At 39.7% G+C, this 25,017-nt stretch overlaps 1 protein-coding gene across 1 annotated transcript in view; it reads right to left on the bottom strand.

Annotated features, from left to right (window-relative positions):
* Positions 1 to 680: 680 nt before the first annotated feature.
* The window catches only part of cnmd (chondromodulin), a 36,868-nt gene continuing 12,531 nt past the window's right edge, over positions 681 to 25,017 (bottom strand). The window contains exons 5-7 of the mRNA XM_067985473.1: positions 15,853 to 16,006; positions 14,145 to 14,392; positions 681 to 1,544 (exon numbers count right to left, since the gene is read on the bottom strand). Coding sequence (XP_067841574.1) covers positions 1,320 to 1,544; positions 14,145 to 14,392; positions 15,853 to 16,006 — 627 coding nt within the window. The 3' untranslated portion in view covers positions 681 to 1,319. The remainder of the gene's footprint in view (positions 1,545 to 14,144; positions 14,393 to 15,852; positions 16,007 to 25,017) is intronic.

Genomic DNA, 25,017 nt, shown 5'->3' with positions numbered 1-25,017 from the left:
AAATACCTCATTAGATCACCCCTCAACCTTCTAAACTTAAGGGAATACATGCCAAGTTTATGCAACCTGTCCTTATAATTTAACCCTCTATGTCCCGATATCATTCTGGTGAAACTGTGCTATACCCCCTCCAAGGCCAATATATCCTTCCTGAGGTGCAGTGCCCAGAACTGAACATAGTACTCCAGATAGGGTGAACGCCTTAACACATTAAGATATTTGAAACTAGCTATTAATTTGTTTCCTATCTTTACTTATGATTTTAATGTATCTTATATGTTGGATGTTATAATCCACCACATAAATTATCGGTTTTAAATATACAATTCTGTTTTAGCCTTTGGACTATTTTGAGGGTATACATCCAGTAATTCACTCACCAATTTGCACCCTTCATTAAATGCGAGTGAGTTGGCAGTAGGCTGATAGCCTGCTGCCAGGCTTCTGCCAATCCCACTCAAAGCTGGATGCTGGGAGGTATTTGAGAGCTTTCACACTTATCTCCAATTTTCGCTGGCTCCTTTATGGAAGTCCCTAACCGTTGCTTTTTGCCAATCTATAGCAATGTAGTTGAGATCAAGAGCTCAGCATACTGAGGGAAATCAAACCTGTATCCCACCATTACTGCAGACTTAACAAAAAAAAAATGACAAACCTTTTTTTATTATCAACACTCAATAGGGCCGGTGTACATATTCTTACATTTTTATTGGTTTTATTTACCAAAAAACCCAAGAAATTGTGTTGATTTTTTCTGAATATCTGTGCTGTAAGTTGAATTTAACTAGAAAACATCAAATGACAATGCACTACATTCTTTAATATTTGGAGAATGAAAATTCCAGAAGCTTAATAACAAAAAGCATTTAACAGTCCTAGCCATCTAATTCTAATGTATTAATTGGCCTCTTTAATCTTAGAGTTACATATACACCACCAATTGATTATATTATCTGTACAAATAAAGATCTAAGCACACATACATGTTGCTGCATGCTTTATTGCACAATTACGAAGGTCTGTACAGTTTTCTAAAGAAACAGAATCATCTTATGCAATTCTACTTTTGCCTAATACGGTTTAGCCACAATTTTGTTGGGTTTGGAGTACTTCAACTTTAAAACCAAACTCAAATGACAGTACATCTGCAGAAAATATGTTGTTGTAGACTGAGGTGCTTTAATCGGTATGATTACAAAGGCATTTTGAATCGTATCTATATCTGAAAATTCTTTCCAACAATAATCTTTATTAAATTCGTATCCAATAATTATTTGCCATTAGGCTCTATATTTCAAATAAAGGACATCTTCAGCAGCTTACAACAAACCAATGATACGTCCGACCCACCAGGAACATGGCATGATCAATCTACAAGCAACACGGCACCCTCGATAATTGTAAGGCCAGGGCATGTAGCCATCCAGGGGTTCGCATACACGCTGGCAATGTGAATAACTGCGCCTGCACTCAGCACAACAGATTCCTTGGTGGTCCAGCATAGGGTCAAAGGTCATGGCACCACTCTCGCCTTCTAAGAGTCGCTGGAAAAGCAAGAGAGACATTTTAGTGTTGCAAGTGTTTTGAAATTTTTTTTGGCTTTTGTTTTGAAACTCATTCCATTACAAGTAATTAAGTTCATAGTAAAACAACATACCATACCAATAACCCATGCTTCAATTTTTAAGGCATTAAGTCGAGGAGAAATTATTTTGACTGATTTCAGAATTGCACTAAGGTTATAAAACACCGATTTCATGTAATAAATATATGTATTTCACAGTCAGAGACACAATCAGTGTATGTAAATTGCCAGTAAGTTACTGGTTTGGTAGCCTATGTGTCACAAGTTAATAGAGTTGACTATACACTCACTGAAGCTTATCAAAGAAGCAAAATACTGTCTAAAATTGCATTCTATAGGTGCTGTACATCATCAATGTGGCCTAAGGCCTTCATCGTAACAGGATTTTCTTCAATGTTTATGTATAGGATTTTCAAACAGTCAGATCCATTTTGTCTGCAGCTTTACAAATCATGATTTCCCCCGCTCCCCCCACCCCCCTTCCATTGCAATAGGAAGGGATCCAACTGACAGGCTCCCAGGTTTTTACCAATGCTACTCTCAGGTGGCCAGCAGGGGGTGGGGGCACTTGAGAGTAGTCCAAAAATTAATACAGTTCCTTCTGATTTTCCAGCGTGACATTATATCGGCACTTAATGCATTTGTATTAAATTCCTCACTCCGCTACTCCGCCATTAAACATCCATGCGTTAACATTCCTGAGAGTAAATTCTACTCTCATGTTGCAATAGCATTTAAATGGAGGAAAAGCCGTTTTGACAGACAGACAGGGTTTTCGATTTACTGAACTGTTTTTATAAAATTACAACTACTTAAATTTTAAGAGAAAAATGGAAGTTCTTGGGGGAAAAAATCCAATGTATGCACTTCTACATGCTATAGATAATGTGTTCTTTGTTGCTTTGCCAGCATTGCATGAAAGCTGCAATTCCCATTCTGTTAGCTTCAGAAGGTGAAAATTTATAGTGCTGTGTGCAAAAACTGCTTTCATTGTGATGCTCCCAAAAGATTTTATTGAAAGGATTATGAAAAGGGTAATCTCTGGCGACTTTTTATAACCCGTGTCTCCTGAGATCGAGATTGCAGTTCATTCAGCTGAAAACTTGAATCAATCACTGCACCAGCGAGCTAACATGCACCCCATTAACTTTTCATAAAAAGCACGCAAAAAGTCAAGATCAACAAAGTTGAAGGGCATGTTCAGTAATGTTATATTATATAGAATGTGCAGCACAGAAACAGGCCATTCGGCCCAATAGGTCCATGCTTCACACGAGACTCCTCCCTCCTTAATTCATCTAAACCTATTCGCATAACCTTCTATTCCTTTCTCCCTCATGTGCATACCTAGCTTCCCCTTAAATGCATCTATACTAGTTGCCTCAACTACTCCTGTGGCAGCAAGTTCCACATTCTAACCACCCTCTGGGAAAAGAAATTTCTCCTGAATTCCCTATTGGATTTATTAGTGACTATCTTTTTGATACACTCGTGGGACAGCTTCCGACTGAATGAGTGCCTGTTTCGAATCTTTACGTGGCTCGTCCATGTTGCAATATCCAGCTTCACCACAGCCAAGTTGGGCCAGCCATTCGTGAATCACAGGTACTAAGGTAGGGAGGAGGGGTTGATCTGTGATTGGGAAAACAGACGTTACCGCCAGGTTTACTTGGCTTTACTTGGCATGGAATCCACCATAACAGAGAGATGCGACTGAGCTAGTGTCGTTTGGTTAGCGGCCTTGCTTGCCGATTACCCATGATTATCATCTGATGGTTGCGCGTTATTACTAACTATCACACATCAGATAACGTAACGTAACAACAACGGATTTAACATGTAACATATTTACAGAGAGTAAAATTAGTGGCTCTTTAGTTGACCCATCAACTTTGTCATTTCAAAGTCCACACTAGCGGCTCTTGTTTCGGGGACCCCCTGCGGGGTTGCTTCTATTCTGGTTTCCATACCCACTGAACTGGGGATCAAATGGTGTATTGGCTCTCCTCCCGGAATGCCTTCCTTGAGGTTCTGTGGAGCTCTCATGGACATCACCGGCTGAGAACTACTTTCATGGTCCCCTGGTCCTTGGAATTGACTTCCACAATTTGGTTTACAGCTGGACACTTGTAGATCTTGACTTGTTGCCATCCTCCTTCTAGATCTACTTGATGGAGGCTCGTGATACAGTGGTGCAGCTGTTGTATTTTACGCCTTGGTTGGCTGCCACCATTCGGCGGGGAGGTTTTCTGCCCGGTGCTAATCCCATCCGGCCGTGAGCGAACTCACATATTTTGTTTTAGAAGGTTCCCCTCCTGAGGGAGTGTGATCTCCGTCAGATCACCCTTTGTGCATTCTTTGAGCAGTCGAAACAGCCACGTGTCGTATGGAGGCTGGTGGGAACACGACTCACTGTGACCAAGAACACACAAGACGATCACAGTTACAGTAATACGAAGACTTCACCAAATGAGTGCTAGTTTGGTCGCGATTTAACAGCAGAGCTGCACGATTACAGCTACCATCACCGGACTTACTAAAACAAACACCAGTTGAGGGCAAGTCGTTACCCCCAACTTTTGGCTCCACACCAGGCATCCACCCGGGCTCTTGCCTGAACAGGTCAAGAGAGAAATCGCTTACCTCTGCAGATCTATGCAGTTCTTTGAGCAGCCCATTCAGCCAACGATGTTATGTTGTTTCCAGCTGGACCACATGGAGGCACGGCTCACTGTGACCGAGAACTTACAAGACTGTCACAGCTACAGCAATCAGAGGGCAAAACTCTGAGACCACCTACTAAGGCCTCGAAGAGAGTCATAGTTACTCTTATATTTATGGCCCCTAGTTCTGGTCTCCCCCGCAAGTGGAAATATCTTCTCTATGTTAACCCTATCAAACCCTTTCATAATCTTAAAGACCTCAATCAGGTCACCCCTCAGTCTTCTCTTTTCTAGAGAAAAGAGCCCCAGCCTTCTCGATCTTTCCTGGTAGGTATAACTTCTCAGTTCTGGTATCATCCGAGTAAATCTTTTTTGCACCTTCTCCAGTGCCTCTATACCTTTTTTATAATATGGAGACCGGAACTGTTCACAGTACTCCAAGTGTGCTGTAACCAAGGTTCTATGCAAGTTCAACATAACTTCTGTGCTTTTCAATTCTATCCCTCTAGAAATATTCTGATATATAAATTAATTTCCTTTGAGACCTTAAATGTTCGGTTGTGGTAAATGGGGATAAAATTATGAGGGGTTTTGATAGAGTAGATAGGAAGAAACTGTTTCCACTGGCAGGAGTGTCGTTAACCAGAGGACACAGATCTAAGATAATTGCCAAAAAAACCAGAGGGGAGATGAGGAGAATTTTTTTTATGCAGCAAGTTGTTATGATCTGGAATTCACTGCTTGAAAGGATGGTAGAAGCAGATTCAATAATAACTTTCAAAAGGGAATTGGATATACAGTTGAAAAGGAAAAAATCTGTAGGGCTATAGGAAAAGAGCAGGGGAGTGGGACTAATTGGACAACTCTTTCAAAGTGCCAGGCATAATGGGCCGAATAGCCTCCTTCTGTGCTGTATGATTCTAAGATTTTGAATTTGTGACATTAAGCTTTGAAAGCTATTAATAGACTGCTATTTTGCACTTTCTTTGTTGTTTCGATACAGTTCAAGCATTGTATCGACACACAAACTGGTTTGATGTTGCTGATTTGGATACAATAAAATTCCTGGCAAAAATATGTGACTACCTGGAAGAAAGCTCCTGCTACTTGGATTTCATACCAGATGCGATATAACGACGTTACGGTACCCTCTTTTTAAACTAGAAAATTATAGGTTCAGAAACATTTCCTGAAGTGCTTAATACACAGGAGACCATTCAGCCCATAATGCCTTTGCTGGCTCTTTGAAAGAGCTTTCCAATTAGGCTCACTCTCCCGTTACTTCATCAAAATGCTCAATCAAGTTATTCAACAAGATTTTCCTTTAACAATTCCGTGCTGGCTGTCATTTATTAACATATGTTTTCAAGTGACAATTAATCTTTGTTAAACAGCCAAAATGACAGGTAACCTTTCACCAACATTATCAGCAAATAGTAACTTCATTCATAGGTAAGTTTTTAAAAAATCTTGCTCTCTAAAAGGTGGTGATTTAGTGTAGTGGTTATGTTACTGGATTAGCGAGGGCTAGACTAATAATTCAGATGAATATGAGTTCATAATCCCACCATGAGAGTTTAAATTTAGTTTTAAAAAGCTGGCTCTAGTAAAAGTGATCATGAAGCTGTCAGATTATTGTAAAAACCCAACTGGTCCTTTAGGGAAGGAAACCTTCTATCCTTACCCAGTCTAGCCTACAAACCATTTGGTTGTATCAAACCACTACAAAGAATACAGACTGTAACAGTTCAAGAAGAAGGCCCACCTCCACCTTCTCAGAGCAACCAGGGATGGGCAATAAATGCCGGTCTAGCCAGCGATGCTCACATCCTGAGAATTAATATTTAAAAAAATCCTTGGTGGCGGTAGCCTTTCCCATAAGCCCAGATAGTGAATGTTCTATGTTCAAACACTTAGGAAAAGAATAATCTCTGTTTAAGATGCAAAATCTCACATTGGCTGAGATTAATTGATCTATACCCCTTTCTGCTCCAAATCTGCCTGAACTTGGACATTGGGGATGGGCTCATGGTCCTCCTTATATCTGGACTACTTCAACCAAATTCGATCAAAAGAAGCAAGAAGTTTCAATTTTAACAAATATTGCAACAGTCAGTCATAAATTAAACTTTACATTTTTTTAAACTCATTTTCATACCCTGCTATGTCATCAGAATCAAAACACATGCAGAAATATCCTACTTTTCCCATTATTATAATATAAATTTATTAAATATTAGCAATGAATGGGATTATATCATTGCTTAGAGACCATTCAAGCTTACTATCAACCCACTCACGCTTATTGTACATTAACCGGGACATTCAGTGCTATGAATTAATAAACAGTCCAAAACACCAAAGCATCTTCAAGTAAATTGAATTGCAGATAAAATATAGATAGAGACTTTAAGTGAGATAAGGACTGCATGCTAGGTCTATGTAAATATTCAGCATTATTATACCTGTAATTTTATTGTCAATTAATTTTATACCAAATGTGCATTATTCCAAGAAAAGATAATTTTACTGTCATCTGTATTAGCTCTTAATACTCACTGCCTGACTCTAGAACTGTCAGATTCAATTATTTACAAGTGAATCAATTATAGTGCACGACACATTCAAGATTTGCAAGATTGACTGCATCGGGTATGGTATAATATGTCCTTTTTAAAAACTCTTGACATTTTTGTCCCCTTTTCTGTCACCTCCTTCCTTCAGGTCCATATTATTTTTATTAGGAGGATGGAATGGGGTCAGATGGCAACCATGCCAATGAATGCCATCGTTGCCACTCCTTGATTGATTGACCGTGGAAGTTTTCTTTTGTGCTCAATGGTTAATGAAATGATAAAATCTTTATAAATAGGTTTACAATTTAATTTCATATAGCAAAAGGAGGAAACCTTCCCCCACGAGATGCATTTAAATATACAAGGCGGCCCACTCCTCTGTCAATTTTCCTTTCATTCCTCAGACAACCTGGCAGACAGCAGTCAAAGTCATCCTCTGTAGGGAATCCGAGTTGGAATTTTAGTCACGACATAGTATAATAAATGTAAAGTACTAAGTAGTATCCAGTATATATAAAGAATAATGGATCACTCAGGATGCATTACAGATATATACACATGGTCCTGAGTTAGTAAGGACATGTAACGTCTTTATAAGATATTTATTGCAATTATATTTCACATTCATTGTTCTTCATTACCATGGAACACTTCATCTGTGCAGTCAAACTCATCCTAATGCATCATGGGGACATGTACAACTACTAACTCCTGATTAGTTAGTATCTTGTATATGTACCGACATCTAAAACCAACTCAGGACTGCATAGAAATTCAACCCTGACAATTCAATGGATATTCGTAAAAATATTGTAGTTGATCACAACTAATACAAACATACTAAAGAAATCCTACTAAAAATCTTTTTGTGTATGATTTTTAAAAGTTTAAAAAAATTGTATCCTGGTAAGAATGATCAGTGATCAGTGCTGGCAAGCAGAACATTATTTTGATTTTTCTAACCTGACCTTGCAGGGTACCCTCCACTGCACTCGTGTGAACCTTCCACATCCCACACTGCCTGAAGTCCAAATGGCTTTTCTAAATGAGATGAATTATGGGCAGTTCTGCTTTATGAATTAATGACTGTTCAGAATGGGTTGAAGTAACCGTCAGCTTATTTCACTTTGGGCCTTGCAGCAAACAATAAGAGACTTTCAACCCATGGGCCTAATCAATGGTTGGAAGATCCACAGCTACGTCCCAGAAGTGAAAGGACAGTGTCCTAACATAAACCCACTATTCCACCCAGTGATTTGTTTATATTTAAACATTTTCTAATGCAACATCACTGAGACCATAAAATTAACAGTTTTGATTACAGAAAGTACAATTGTTTTGCACAAGATGCTAATAACATTCTTACTGCTTTAATCTGAAGCACTGGAGTCTCGTTCAATTATAAAATCCCTTTCCTTATATTTTGATTCAGAGACTGGTTTTTATGTTTATGGATGTTGAAATTGCCTTTGGAAATGTTACTAAGCAGGATTTGTATTGTAGTCTTACAGATATTATGCTAGTTTAGATTCTGGACAGAATTTTTGAATGCTTCTGTAAGTATAATTGTGAGAATTACAGATATCTTTTGTTGTTGATCTTGGTACAGTGATTTGTAAGAGTGATCTGTATAATTTGATTGCGGAATAATGTTAAAGTCAATCCTTTCTTTTTGGACAGAATGCTTCCTAGTAGATTGATTAGGCCTCTTTTTACTTTGCAGGTTGGTTTTATCCACTGTTATTTTTAATTTGTTTTCTATCGCATTGAAGGTCACCTGAATGTTATTTGCCAGCTTTGGATTACTGAGGTTTATCCCCAAGAAGAAAGGACTCTTGGGGTAATCACCATGGATGGAAGTTTATGTGCAACATGTCACCAGCAGGTACATTACGAATGTCGTGTATCACGAAATTGCCTCTTTTCCAAAAGCTCTGTTTTCTTGGGGTCTCAGAGAGGGAGAAGAGAGACAATGAGAGAGAAATGTGATCACAGTATAGTAGTATCACAGTATGTTACAGCACAGAAGGAGGCCATTCGGCCCATCATGCCTGTGCTGGCTCTTTGAATGAGCTATCCAATTAGTCACACTTCTCTGCTCTTTCCCCATAGCCATATAAATTTTTTCCCTTCAAGTATTCATTCAATTCACCTTTTGAAAGTTATTATTGAATTTGCTTCACCAGCCTATCAGGCAGTGCATTCCGGATCATAACAACCCTCTGTGCAAAAACAGTTTCCTCGTGTCGTCCCTGGTTCTTTTGCCAATCATCTTAAATGTGTGTCCTCTGGTTATCGACACTTCTGCCACTGAAAACAGTTTCTCCTCATTTACAGTGTCAAAACTGTTCATGATTTTGAACACCTCTATCAAATCTCCTCTTAACCTTCTCTACTCTAAGGAGAACAACCCAGCTTCTCCAGTCTCTCCACATAACTGAAGTCCCTCATCTCTGGTACCATTCCAGTACCTCCTCTGCACCCTCTCTAAGGCCTTAACATCCTTCCTAAAGTGTGGTGCCCAGAATTGAACACAATACTCCAGCTGAGGCCTAACCTGTATCTTTTAAAGGTTTAGCATAACTTCCTTGCTTTTGTACTCTATGCCTCTATTAATAAAGCCCAGGATCCCATGATTTAAAACAGCCTTCACAACTTGTCTTGCCATCTTCAAAGATTTGTGTACATATACCCTCAGGACGCTCTGTTCCTATGCCCCCTTTAAAATTGTTCCATTTAGTTTATATTGCCTCTCCTCATTATTCCTACCAAAATGCACCATTTCACACTTCTCTGCATTAAATTTAACATGTGTCTGCCCATTTCACCAGTCTGTTTATACCCTCCTGAAGTCTGTTACTATCCTCCACATTGTTTACTACATTTTTGAGTTTTGTCACCTACAAACTGAAATTATACCCTGTACACCCAAGTCCAGGTCATTATTATATATCAAAAAGAGCAGTGGTCCTAATACTAAACCCTGGGGAACACCACTGTATACGTGCCTCCAATCTGAAAAACAACCGCTCACTACTATTCTCTGCTTTCTCTTCCTTAGCCAATTTTGTATCCACGCTGCCACTGTCAATTTCATCCCATGGGCTTTAATCTTGCTCACAAGTCTATTATGTGGTACTTTATCAAATGTCTTTTGAAAGTCCATACACACATTAACCGCACTACCCTCATCCACCCTCTCCGTTACTTCATCAAAGAACACAATCGAGTTAGTCAAACAAGATTTTCCTTTAACAAATCCATGCTGACTTTCATTTATTAGCCCATACTTTTCCAAATTCCAATTAAATTTTGACTCTGATTGTTGTCTCTAAAAGTTTCCCCACCACCAACATTAGGCTGGCTGGCTTGTAATTGCCAGCTTTATCCCTCTTCCCCCTTTTTGAACAGGGGTGTAACATTTGCAATTCTCCAGTCCTCTGGCACTGCCCCCATATCTAAGGAGGATTGGAAGATGTGGCCAGAGCCTCCTCAATTTCTACCCTTACTTCCCTCAGTAACTTAGGATGTATCCCATCTGGACCAGTGACTTTTCTACTTTTCATACTGCCAACCTTTTAGGTACCTCCTCTTTATCTATTTTTATCCTATTCAATATCGCTACTACCTCCTCCTTTGCTCCTATATTGGCAGCATCCTCTTCTCTAGTGAAGTATTCATTTAGTACCTCAGCCATGCCCTCTGCCTTCACAAGATCTTTTTTGTCCCTAATCGGTCCCACCCTTCCTTTGACTACCCTCTTACTATTTATATGTTTATAAAAGACATTTGGATTCCCTTTTATGCCAGCCACTAATCTATTCTCATACTCTTTGTCCCTCATATTCCCTTTTTTAGATCTCCGCTGTACTTTCTGTATTCAGCCTGGTTCTCTACTGTATTATGAACCTTATATTTGCCATAAGCCTCCCTTTTCTGTTTCATTTTAATCTCTATATCTTTAGTCATCCAGAGAGCTCTAGCTTTTGATGCCCTACCTTTCACCTTCATGGGAATGTGTCTACTCCGTACCCGAACCAACTCCTCCTTGAAGGCCTCCCATTTTTCGATTACTGTTTTTCCTACCAATTTTTGATTCTAATTTACCAGGGCAAGGTCCCTAATTTACCAGGGCAAGGTCCCTTTTTAACTCAGCCCTCCAGCCCTCCTCCAGTTAAGTATTTTTACACTTGATTGTTCCTTGTCCTTTTCCATAACTATTCTAAACCTAATGATATTATGTTCACTGTTCCCCAAATGATGCCCCACTGAAACATACTTCACTTACCCCAGTTCATTCCACAGAACGAGATCCAGCACTGCTTCCTTCCTCGTTGGGCTGGAAACGACACTGATCAAGAAAGTTCTCTTGTATACTTTTCAGGAATTCCTCTCTCTCTTTGCCCTTTATACTGTTACTATCCCAGTCTATGTTGGGATAACTGAAGTCCCCCATTATCACTTTTCTATAGTTCTTGCATCTTTCTGTAATTTACCTGCAAATTTGCTCCTCTATCTCCTTCCCACTATTTGGTGGTCTATGGTATACACCCAGTAGCGTAATAGCTCCTCTATTGTTCCTTAATTCTAAACAAATAGATTCTGTCTTTGACCCCTCAACTACATCATCCTTTTCCAGTGCTATAATAGTTTCTTTGCTCAATACTGCCACCCAAACTCCATTCTTTCCTACCCCATCTTTCCTGAAATCCCTGTAATCAGGAATATTAAGTACCCAATGCTCCCCTTCTTTGAGCCAGGTCTCTGTTATTGCCACTATATCATATTCCCACGTGGCGACTTGTGCCTGCAGCTCACCAACCTTATTTACCATGCTACTTGCATTTACGCATGTGCACTCTAAACTCGTCTTAGACTGCCTCGCATTTGCCCCTTGTTTGATCCCTCTTATTTCTGAACTATTCTTTATTCTAGTTCTATTTGTCTCTCCCAGTCCTGTGCACCTTGTTACTCCTTTCTAATGTTTCAAACTTCAATTTGTATTTTCAATTCTATATTTTCTAACTTTAGATCATGCTGCTTGCTTCTTCTGAAGAGCTTCTTATTAGGGAATAGCAAAAACATGATGGCAGATTGTAAACTCTAATGCTATCAATTGTTTTCACATTGAGTTTTTGAATTATTTTGTCAGTCAGCTCCTCTACAATAGTTTTTGTTTTCTGATGTTTTCTAAGTTCTGTGGTGATTTGAGAAACTCTCTGGCTCCACGGGAAGCAGGATGTTGAAAAGGGAATACTTACATTTTCCCTGTCTTTAACAGTTTGAAAGATTGGTCTATTTGTAATTGGTTCATATTTTCCCCATTTTTTTATGCCTTTGGGGAATTTTCTAATGATTTGTTGTAGTTCCTCAGGGCAGATGTTGCTTCATTTCTTCTTTTAGGATGGTAGTCATTAAATCTTTCAGTGGAGATGCATCATTCTTTATTTTCCTCTGAGTGTTTGTTTCCAGAAGAAAAGTGTCTATTTCCTCATTTGTAAACATTTGATGCCTACTTGTCTTGACAGCTGGTTAATTTGATAGCAGCTCCATCATTATCTTTGCAGTCAATCTTTCAGAGGTCTTGAATATTCTCTCTTTGTAGATCAGGTTCAGGTAGCTCATTGTCAAATTTACACATTATTGCACCAGTATCCACATTAAATAGCTGATTTCCATGTTGTGTGTAGGAGAATATAGGTTAGCACTTATTACAGTTAGGGCAGTGTAGTGATGGCAGTGTTGTGGGTATTTATTGTGATGGCGAGGTTGAGGGAGAATATGTAGGATGGAGGGTCACGGGATACAAGTTTTTCTAGAAACTTCATGTTTGTGAACATACCAGAGAGAATATGTTGCTGTTTTGATACTGTAAGTGGGCATTGAGAATTGTATGAGTTAATAGGAACATTAGGAACAGAAGCAGGCCATTCAGCCCCTCGAGCCATTCAATTAGATCATGGCTGATCTGTACATCAATTCCATTTTCCCGCCTTTACTCTGTATGCCTTGGTACCCTTATCTAAGTCTTGAAAGCTCCATTTGACCCAAAATCCACAGCCTTTTGGGAAAGAGAGTTCCAGATTTCTACTAAGCTTTGTGTGAAAAAGTGTTTCCTGATTTTGCTTCTGAATGGCCTAGCCTAATTTTAAGATTATGTCCTCTCCTTCTTGATTCCCTCACCAGAGGAAATAGTTTTTCCATATCTATCCTATCAAATCCGTTTAACATTTTAAACACCTTGATCATATCACCCCTCAATTTCCTATACTCAAGAGAATACAAGCCAAGTTTATGTAGTGTTGTTACTCATAATTAAACAAACTTTAATTGGCCAACAATATGTTGATAATCAAAATATACCAAACACATTAGACCCTATGTTTGTAGGAATAGGGATAGTGTTGACTGAAAACAAATTCTGATTTTGATTTTTCAGATTTCCAAATCAAGTGTTCTGCATTCTGGCTTGAATTCCTTCATTGGCTGAACTGAATTTCTTGTGTATCATCATGTTGTAGAAGGTACACTACTCATGTGAAACTGCTAAAACCAGAAGCCAGCAAAGCAATCCAAATTTCAAATGGATCCGGACTAGGTGAATTCAAAACCTTAAAATAGAGCAGAAATCCTCAAATTTAGACAAGGTTTCTGTGCATGATCATATAATGTCTCAATCTTAGTCAGCTGAGAACATAGGCTGTCACATCAGGGCAGCAGGGTTATAGAACTTCTTTGACAATTATGAAAAATCTTATGATACTCATGAGTCATGATTGTTTTTGCATATTTTTGTTTCATTATACAACCAGGGTTGAAGACCAAGGGACACTGTATGGGACGCCGAGTTTGAACAGAGTAGGAGACAACATGGGATAAAATCAATTAGCAGTGGTTAGGTGACACCATGCTTGGGTGTTAAAAGCCTGAACGTTTTGGGATAGAAAAAAAACTGAGGGCAATAAGAAAATCCAACCACATGGAGTTGCATAGGCAATTCCTCTTAAGGGAATTACATCACTTGGGAAATGTCTGTAGAAAGATGAAAGCTCCATAGGGCCTAACTGGGAACCTCCTGCATGATTGCAGTCAATGTGTTTGCTATCGTGTTAACAATCATTATGTTCTTGATCAGTCAAAAATGGTGATTAAAGTACAATTATGCACATACAAGCATGTTTGTTTATGTATTCTTTGAAATTTAAAGTCAGTTACTTCGCACAGATGCCCATGCTTGTCTAGGCTCTATTGTTTGATTAAGTGCTATGTACAACTGTTGTGAAATAATCCTGAATGCCTGCAAGATGATTCAATACTTACATGATAGGGGTTTTCTGCATTGAAAGTAGATGGAACCCCTTCTTCTTCTGGAACGGTGTCATTTGCTCTTTGTTCTGGTCTTGCATCCTGAGCTTGGACATCAGTTGTGTCGATGTCAACCTCAGCAGGAGCTCCCTCAATCTGACCATATTCATCCACCACACCGGTAATAAACTCAAACTCGTTGTAGTAGGGGTCAGGTATCTGAGGTCTGTCATGGTCTACCGATCTTTTCTTCCTTTGGCCTTCTGTGAAAACAATAGTAATTACATTGCAAATTGGCTAACTTCAAGCAAGTTTTTTCCTTAAATGTTAAAAATAATATTATCCATTTTCAGGACCTGGGTTCAATCCAGCCCAGATTGATGGGACAAAAGTATTCTGCCTCCATTGGCTGTAAAGGTGCCACCTGAAATAAGTTTGAACATTCTCATTTCAATTCATAGTAGACTTGGCTCCACAACATAAAAATAGCACAAAACTGAGAATAAATTGGCAATCTCATAGAAACATACAACACAGAAGGAAGCCATTCAGCCCTTTGTGCCTGTCTTTGAAAGATCTATCCAATTAGTCCCACTCCTCTGCTCTTTCTCCATAGCCCTGCAAATTTTTCCTTTTCAAGTATATATCTAATTCTCTTTTGAAAGTTACTGTTGAATCTGCTTCCTCCACCCTTTCAGGCAGCGCATCAAAGACCCACTGTGCAAAAAAAATTCTCTTCATCTCCCCTCTGGTTCTTTTGTCAATTATCTTAAATCTGTGTCCTCTGGTTATCGACCCTTCTGCCAGTGGAAACAGTTTCTCCTTATTTATCCTATTAAAACCCCTCATAATTTTTGAACACCTCTATTAAATCTCCCCTTAACCTTCACTGCTCTAAGGAGAACAATCCCAAGTTCTCATTGGGGACTGATTGGATAGTTTTTTCAAAGAGTTGGCACAGATACGATGGGACTGTGCTGTATGGTCCTATAATTCTAAGAGAAACAGAAGAAATACTGAAGCAATCATAATTCTTAGATATAAGCCTACAATCACAAATCACGTTATTTTGTAGACATGTGACAGTAAGTTTTGCGAGGGGTCACTTATTGGTGCAAGGCCTTGCTTGTCGGGAGCATGGAGTTTAGTGCACCCTATATGCATCCACCATAATTTGCCTGACCTCGTTCTCGGCTCACAACCAACAGTGCAGGAGGTGTACGAGTAATCACTAAATAACTGTTGTTACAAATTATGCAGAATAACGTAGTCTACCTATGCTGCCCACCTGCAAAATGGCAGCATTGGTGAGGTAGCAGAAGTTAAACTCCACTTGGAACTAATTTAGAAACACAGACGTTTGAGGCGATCTGACGATTCATTTTACTTTATTTATTAATTATCTTTTTAATTCGTTAATTTTAATCACGGGAAAGCCAGGCATGCTGACCAACGCGCCCGGTCCATGCATTGGTTGAGCAAACCTTTGTGCCTTGAGCACAGCGTCACAGAAATCAGTGCAAGGGTGAATAAATAACGTTCAAAATAATATTTCTTATCTGTAGATTATATGAAACGTTAATTGACTTTTGTTTGTTCTGAGAAGGCCCACTTATAGGTTCCACAAAAACCATTTTGTCTCATCGATAGCCATTCCTATGTAGCCTTTATAACTAGAACTGCAGCAGTAAACGGTTGTTGCTTCATAGTCATCACGGATTACCTTTTGTATAAGTTGGACGAAGCCTGTAAATAGGGAGGTCACCACACAGTTCCAAAATCTTAGGGCTCAAGAAGGCATGGTCTTTGATTGGTTGGTCTGCGGCCACCCAGATGAGAGACTCTTCCTCAAACTTTGCCGGCATAATTTCATCTTCCTTAAATAATAGAACAGTAGATAATGCATTGCGTATTGTTCATCAACTATTCAAAAATAATGATGTAGTTATCAACCATGTGTTATATATTACTGACACATAGAATGCTAAAGAGAGCTCCACTATCACTGTCCCAAACAATTCAAGCATTTTGTTAATAACACTGACTTATTTTTCAGATGTATTTTATGGATAAAAGATCCTGTATTCCTGTTGTTCTAATTCAGTTTTTATTCACTGCAAATAGTTAAGGAATCATTTAAAAATATGGAACTTTTATATCACCAAATAGCTTTTATTTAATGCGTGCATTTCCAAAGCTTTTTGCAATTTCTTCTCAAATCCTATTCCTTTAAATGTAACCAAAAATCACAAAAAATGAAAGAAACATTTTTTAAGTTTTTACAAAACCAGCTGTGCTGTGCAATATCTGACATTAGCATCATCACACAGCTGGACAATTGCAGCTAATGATAGGCCTTTCATCTCAGCTAAGATTAGGATCATCTCTTCAAACTGAGGCGCGCCACAGTTCCAGTCGCTGACAAGTATTCCATCAGGACTGGCCAAATTTCATAAACCCCGGGAAGGGGGCAAAGGTAACTGTACTCCACCCTGAGATAACACAGCAGCAGATCACTCATTCAGTGTGGAGCTTGGGTTGTCTTTTCCCTTTTAAAATGGTGCTTCCAGAAATAGCTGGAATTACATCCATGTTACCACATGATGGCGCTGTTGGCACAAGAGTGGATATGCATGGATTCACTTGTGGATGTGAATAGGGTGGAATCATCAAACTCCTACAAACCTCCTGCTGTACTTCAGCGACAGGCTCATGCTGAAGTTATCGCAGATATCATTCCTTCGTGCTTACACAAGTGTACATCTATTGTGCAGAAACAGCAAACTTCCACATCTTGTTAAGCCACTTTTTCAAGGAAAATTCTCTAATCTAATTGATTGATGAGAGATTTCTGTGTTTTTCCCTTTAGGCATCTCTGGAAAGGGATTTGGTAGAACATCTTGTGAAAAGGGCACCTTGCATTGCTCAGACAGGCATACAGACATGTCTGGCTCTCGCTTAAAGATCTTGTGCTTGAATATCCAGAAGTACAATCGCCAGCCGTTGGCAATTTATTTGGCAATCTCATGTAAACGAAATTTAAGCAAAGACAGCAACTATCAGAATTTGTTTTTTCCCCAAGTTTTTCTCAAAATGTATTTCACATATAATGAATATTAGATGTTTTAATATGCAACATTTATTATATACTTGTGTACAAACATAACTGTGCCAATTGTTACCATTCTTAGTGGTAGACGTGGAAATTTATTTATATACTGCTATGGTTAAAAGCTAAAAATATCCAATTGAAATTACAAAATAATCTAGAGAATTAATAATTATATAAAGACAACATTTTCACAAGATGTTCTACCAAATCCCTTTCCAGAGATGCCTAAAGGGAAAAACACAGAAATCTCGCAGGGGCCGGTGCTGGGTCCCCAACTCTTTACAATCTATATTAACGATTTGGAGGAGGGGACCGAGTGTAACATATCCAAGTTTGCAGATGATACAAAGATGGGAGGGAAAGTAGAGAGTGAGGAGGACATAAAAAACCTACAGGGGGATATAGACAGGCTGGGTGAGTGGGCGGAGATTTGGCAGATGCAATACAATATTGGAAAATGTGAGTTTTTGCACTTTGGCAGGAAAAATCAGAGAGCAAGTTATTATCTTAATGGCGAGAAACTGGAAAGTACTGCAGTACAAAGGGATCTGGGGGTCCTAGTGCAAGAAAATCAAAAAGTTAGTATGCAGGTGCAGCAGGTGATCAAGAAGGCCAACGGAATGTTGGCTTTTATTGCTAGGGGGATAGAATATAAAAACAGGGAGGTATTGCTGCAGTTATATAAGGTATTGGTGAGACCGCACCTGGAATACTGCATAGTTTTGGTGTCTGTACTTAAGAAGACATACTTGCTCTCGAGGCAGTACAAAGAAGGTTCACTCGGCTAATCCCGGGGATGAAGGGGCGGACATATGAGGAGAGGTTGAGTAGATTGGGACTCTACTCATTGGAGTTCAGAAGAATGAGAGGCGATCTTATTGAAACATATAAGATTGTGAAGGGGCTTGATCGGGTGGATGTGGTAAGGATGTTCCCAAGGATGGGTGAAACTAGAACTAGGGGGCATAATCTTAGAATAAGGGGCTGCTCTTTCAAAACTGAGATGAGGAGAAACTTCTTCACTTAGAGGGTAGTAGGTCTGTGGAATTTGCTGCCCCAGGAAGCTGTGGAAGCTACATCATTAAATAAATTTAAAACAGAAATCGACAGTTTCCTAGAAGTAAAGGGAATTAGGGGTTACGGGGAGCGGGCAGGAAATTGGACATGAATTTAGATTTGAGGTTAGGATCAGATCAGCCATGATCTTATTGAATGGCGGAGCAGGCTCGAGGGGCCGATTGGCCTACTCCTGCTCCTATTTCTTATGTTCTTATGAAATGGATGGTTCTTGGAATGGATGCAAAAGGTTAGAGCAGCCACAAAAGACCAGCTTTTTGTTTTTCCTCTTATTTTGTTAATGAATTACCTGTAAGTATATTGTAAAATCTCTTACACCAGCCGACGCTAAAAATCTATTGCAAGCCCTCGAAGGATAAGGGAACAATTTATAAGCTCCCATAATTTCATACCAATGTGGTTTTTATAGTATGCTTTATAATATGGACTTAACAATAAGTCACACCTTAGATGTGGTATTTTATGGTAATAGCTGTGATGTCTCTGGTTATTATTCTGTATTCTCCCCTCTCCCTCCCCCAAGATGTTAGCATGTATTTTACACGTATAAACACTTTAATTAAAACTGATGCTTTATAGTAACATTCTAGCTGAATGCCAGATTTGCTCTGTCAGATTTAGTTAATCAACATACATTGGATTCTGACAAGACCACTCCCAAAGACAACCATTGCACCTCATGATGATTATTCTCTGGGGATCATTTTTAGCTCATTCATTATGTTGCAGTTTTGGAGGAGGGAGAATTCCACCTCCTGTCACAAAACCTACAATTGTACAAGTTCATGATTCAGGAATCAAAGGCCCACTTCTGTGTTCTCTTTATTTTGCTATCCAGTCTATTTCTCCTCAACGTATTGAGCCTCTGGAATTAATCATTCATCCTCCTTTGCTTATTCTGAGATCCTTGCAGTGTTCTTTTCACTCAAAACATCGAAATACTCAGTGATCAGAGGACTCTTACTAATGCTGGTCATGTTTTGGTCAGTTTCATTATGCCACCACTCGTGACTCCCATTAAGCTGGACTTTCTATCAACATTCTTCTTCCTATCTCTACCTCAGCATACGATAACTTAACCATTTTATTTCCCATTTGAGGTGCTAGTGACCTTGCAGTAAAAAATATTCTTGAGCCAGTAGCTCGAATTCCTACTGCTCTTGGCCACACTAGATGTGATAGGAGTGTTGAAAATTTCACCCAATGTATGAATTGATACTATAATGTTTGTAATGGGAATGGTTTGTTTTATGCCATATTGTTATATTCTGGTGGAAAAACACAAGACCAAACGGTAACGAGTTTTTATACTCTCTGCATTTGATTTCCTAATCAGCGTTGTGCAGAGAAGTGTCTCCACAATGCTAGTCAGGTGTTGACTCTGGGATGACAAACAGATCTGCAAGCAATGCTCACACCCATAAAGCAATGGTGAAAATAGTAGCATTCTGCTGACTGACTTCAGTGGCCAAAATTCTTTACAGACTTTAACACAATCAGACCCAGAATACAGGATTGGGCTTCCCCCAAGATGTCTCCTTCGGAAATTCACTGTGCCTTTTTTTGGATAGATGCCATTATTGCTTCTGAACACAAATGATCATTTTATCGAATTCCTTATCTCACATAGGGTCAATCAAATGGATAGCAAAAGATGATTCGAACGCTGACAGACTTGAGGAAAAGTTATCTACACCACTGACTGACTATTGATTGATCTCCCAAAAAGCATGAGATAGATCAGTAGGCACTTCTGAAACAGGAGTTGCAGGCTCATTTCAAAATGGCTGATTTTGAGGTCTATGTCTGATTGGTATTGTTTACAACTTCTTGGTTTGACACTACAGACTGTTAGCGCTCAGATATAGTGAAATTCCAGTCTGCAAAACATTATAAATCTCTTTTCCATTTTCATCTATCTCTTGTTATACTACTACATGTCAAATTTCTGTGGCTTCATCTCACATTTTGAACTCTTCAACCTTACTCGTTGTGAGTTCCTCATGCACCACAATATGGCTACTTCCCTAGACCAGAGCTCAATCAATCCTTTTTTTCAAATTTCATTGAAACTGCCCTTTTATCAGAATTGCAAGGTTTGTCTATTTTCCTTGTTCACAACATTAAGGAATTCAATTGGTGTTCATCCTGTCCTCAATTGGAGGCCCCTTGGGACAGATTCCTTCAAAGATTTGAAGGTCAGCATCTTCAGAAATATCTATGGTTAAGACAGACACATATTGTTCTCCCTTCAACAGTTGTCAGTTGATAATGATATCCCTGAGATAGGCCGTAGCTCTTAGGCTTATCTAGATGGTGGTAGCCATCATTCATTGTTTAATTCTTTACTTCCACCATCTATTAAAGTCTGTTCTGTTCCTCCAGTATACAATGGCATTCTGAACCTCTACTTAAATGGATTTCAAGAAACAGCAACTTCAGGAGAGATGGTTGAATAGCCTACCTCTCTCTAGCCATTCCGACTGTAAGAAGCATGCATTCTGGGATTCTAAGTGACCGTTTCCCTTATTTTCTATGAGCCTCTCTCTCTTACAATACCTGTAGCAATACTTAACGTTTCCTTAAAAAAAAATTCTAGACTCTAGAAATTACAGCTGGTATTAGCTTTAATTACATATTCCAGTTGAGGGGAAGGGACTCCTATGTTACAGTGCTGAAAACATGCTGGTCGAGCTTGTTGTTATTATTGGGACTGTGGTTAATCAAGCAGAAAGCGCACCATATTTTCAAGGCATTGCAGAAGTAGCACTAAGCTTGTTTGTAGTGACAGGTCAACTGCATAGTAGAGTTTCAAGATACTGAGCTCAGCTTAAAATAGGTATTGTGCTCCCCTAGCTTGGGACTTAGCCAAGGAAGGCCAGCAAGAATATAAAAGGGCTGCCAAAGATATCAGGTGGCACATAATTTGTATAGTACAGTTCTGCTGCTATTCTACCCATCAGGTATACTATCCCCAGGCACCATTATCTGGGATTGACTGAACAGCAGTGCCTTTAGAAGATAAGGCTTAGAGGGAAGCAGTAACAGAGCTGTGGCAATTCTCATACACCACCTCCAGTAACTGTCAAAGTTGTCAAAGCCTCAATTTTTTAGCATCCAATCTTTCCAAACTAGCATTGGCGCTGGCCAGTTTGCTGTGCACAGATTTGTGAAAGGGTGTCAGATTTAGTAGAGCTGACATCTTTATCGATGACGAGTAAAAGCAGGATGACCAATTCTACCAGTCTGCTGGTTTTCTGACCGTAGAGGGTCATTAATTGCACCTATATGGCCATTTGGACCCCTGTGCATAATGCTGTGGCGTACGTGAACTGAAAGGGTTTTTATTCATCAATGTGCAGCTGGTCTGCGACCCTCATCATAGAATCATGCAGGTTAATTTCTGCTTTTCTGACAGTCCGCATGATATTTATGGAAATCGTCTGTGCCAGCCCTATTTTAAGGGGGTAGTAAGACTGCAAAGATGACTTTTGACGTAGCACTTCATATTTCTCGACATATATCAGAGGGCATATTACAGTACAGACACCAGGGTCTCAAAAATCAGTCAAAATCTGCTGCGTATCTCTGCTCTGCAAAATCTCCCATCAAGCAACAAGAACAGAATCCTTGAAGCCATACCAAAGCAGGAGGATAGCAGCAACCACGAGGAAGGAGCTGCAGAAACATCAGCACGACCTTTAAAGACTGGTTCATCAGACACTTAATAAATACCCGAGTTACCCAATTTCTCAAACTGTTTGTCCACAACTACAAAATAAACTTTCCTAAAATGTCTTCTTTCCTTTATACTTCCTCAACTACCATCAATACATGTCTTTGTTATGGTTCTACATTATTCTAAACAATTACATATGATCCTCAGCACAATGTACAAATCAAGTACAGGACATTTTTTCAAACCATTGTATATATTCTGTGAACACTTCCCCTTTGTGCTGATGTATTGTGGATGATGTCTAACACCCAACCTACTACATTTTCTAAGTAATTCTCTTGTGGAAGGAATAAAATTGCTGGCTGGCTGCAGGGTTTCACTGATGGCTTTCTGCGATAGTCAAACTTGTACTCTGCATTTTAGAGAAGTCTCAGTCAGCCCTGCGAGGTCTGAATCCTAAGGTGCTGCAGCAGAGGCAGGAATCATGCTGAACCTCCAGCCAGTGGATGCCTTGGATTCAGTAGCCAACAATACTGGCTCCAACTCACTCTTGTATTGTGGCTCACCTTGTGCATTCTCCTCAACCAGTGTTGTACTGGTTGCTTGATCCTGCTCACTCAGACCTCTAGTGTTGTAGTTGCTGTTTGGTCCTGCTCACTTTCTGCCACATCTAATGTGAGCAGGAATGCTTGATGGGCTGGATGTGGCGTTGCCTTGAGAGACAGCTGCATGATCCATTCCTACTACATTCATACCCTTGCTGGGCACACTGTCTTGTCCATTGATGTGTGAGAACTGAACTTTGGCCAACAATGAGATCAGTGAATCCCTGCCTCAAGGTTCTCTCTTGCCAATCTCCCAGTATGTTGACACTGGCTAAGAGAGCATCTTTTAGATTTGTGCACCAAGCCTTTCTTGCATCAGTGTGGATACGGACAAAAGAACTCTCACTGTGCTTATGACCTGCGCCACTGAGAGCTCTGTTTCTGATGCCACAGGAGTTGTGTAGCATGGCAGACTGCAGTGAGACAATCATTTATCCATAACGGCACAGATCTGGCTAGTGAACTCCTCCTTACTCATCAGGCCTTGCCGTATGTTTTGTGTGGAGATAAGTAACTCATACAGATGATTCTGCCTCAAGTAACACCACCAAAAACAGATTATCTGGTCATTCACTCATTTCTTGTTTGTGGAACCCTTGTGTGCAGATTGGCTGTTGCGTTTGCCTACGTAACAACAGTGACTGCATTTCAAAAGTAATCTATCAGTTATAAAGTGCCTTCGGATGTTCTAAGGGTATAAGACATAATATAAATGCAAGTTCTTTCTGTCCTCCTCTTTAGCGGAGGTGTGATAGTGATATAGGATGCTGTGAGGACATTGTGAATGAAAGAGATTGATTCTTCCAATCCTAACAATATGTCAAAATGCTGTCTCAAATAAACACTTTTGAGCATTCCTTCCATTGACCTGATACTCTCTGTATAGTTACTGAAATTGAGAGTGTGTCTCTGTTACATTCTCACAGTAGTACAATATTACATGGCATGAACATTATAGTATTGTACTTGCTACGAGCTCTGGGAAAGGCTCCAGCTTCACTGTGCTCCACTCCATCCATGCTCTCAAGTGTAGTCTCCTCATAAGGTGTGAAGGGCTTGAGACACTTGGGACAACCACCTGTGAGAGTCTGCTCCTGATGATTATACACCATTTTATCTTGCAAGATTGGAGGCACACACAACTGTGACAGCACCACACAGCTGCACAGCCTCAGGGGCATACTGCAGGGTAGAACTTTATGATGCATTTTCCTTGTGTGAAGCCCCTTTAAGAACTGCTACTGCATGCACTGCTTCCCAAAAGCACTTGGTAATTCTAAGCACAGCATATATTGTAAGTGCCCCCGATCATAGAAAACATTCCTTGTGTTGTTTCCACTGTGAATCTAGGTGACTTGTTACAACTTAATATCTTACAACATGAGTGGATGAAATAGTTAGCAGAGATAACTGTCTGCAAGTCTACGTGTAGCAGATGCTTGACATGCATAACAATATTATTGGCTTACCTTAGCTTCTGGAAGCCTTGAAGGAAGAGTGGTGACTGCTTCAGAATGGTAAATTTGAGGGTTATGAATACCAATGGAAGGAAGCTCCATAAAAATTGGATGAAGCATCTCACTGTTCTCAGAGTTCTTTTTCTCCGTCTATTTCAAAGGGGGATACAAATCTACATTCTCTGCAAGTCAGTTTCTGTTTCTCGGAACTGGAAAGTAGAGACCATGATTGACAACATCTTGTTGCGTAAATTCTTCAGTAAGTAAAATCCCACAACGTATACATCTTAGCTCAGATTTCTTCAAGCCTGATGTCATCTTCCCGCTAACTTTCCAGGTCTCGAGAGTTCAGTAGACAGCAGTGACCCTTTCAGTAATTAATCGCCATATTTGTTGCAGCAGGGGCTTCTGGGGAGGAGACTGTCCATCTGTCCCACAAATCATGTTCCTCACTCCCTCAAACAGGACTCATCCTTAGATTGGCTTTTGCTCTGCCTGGAGAGCTGCGTTGCTTAGAAACATTGCTTTGGTAAAGCTGGCCTGGGCTCTTCTGTCAATAAAACTGGCTACCCCTCCTCTTGCTTTTGGTGAGAGCTTAGAAAGAATATTTCCTGCTGTTCTCAAGATGAATGGGGGCCATCCAGGTTAATGGACATGGGATACATAGGAACAGGAGTAGGCCATTCAGCCCCACGAGCCTGTTCCGCCATTCAATTAGATCATGGCTGATCTGTATCTTAACTTCATCTACCCACCTTGGATCCATAACCCTTAATGACACAGTTGACCCTCACTGTATCAGTTGTGAATTCCACAAACCAGCCTGTCTGGCTTCAATACAAAATGCCTGCAGCCTCTCTTTTAAAACACACCTAAACACAACAATCCTTTCCACAAAGAATAATACTGAAATGTGGCAGTGCCCAAGCTACTAAATCTACTGAATATATCCTCACGT

This window comes from Heptranchias perlo, chromosome 6 (assembly GCF_035084215.1).
Source record: "Heptranchias perlo isolate sHepPer1 chromosome 6, sHepPer1.hap1, whole genome shotgun sequence".
Taxonomy (NCBI): Eukaryota; Metazoa; Chordata; class Chondrichthyes; order Hexanchiformes; family Hexanchidae; genus Heptranchias; species Heptranchias perlo.
The sequence above is the reverse complement of the archived record's forward strand: the minus strand, read 5'-3'. Positions and strand labels throughout refer to the sequence as shown.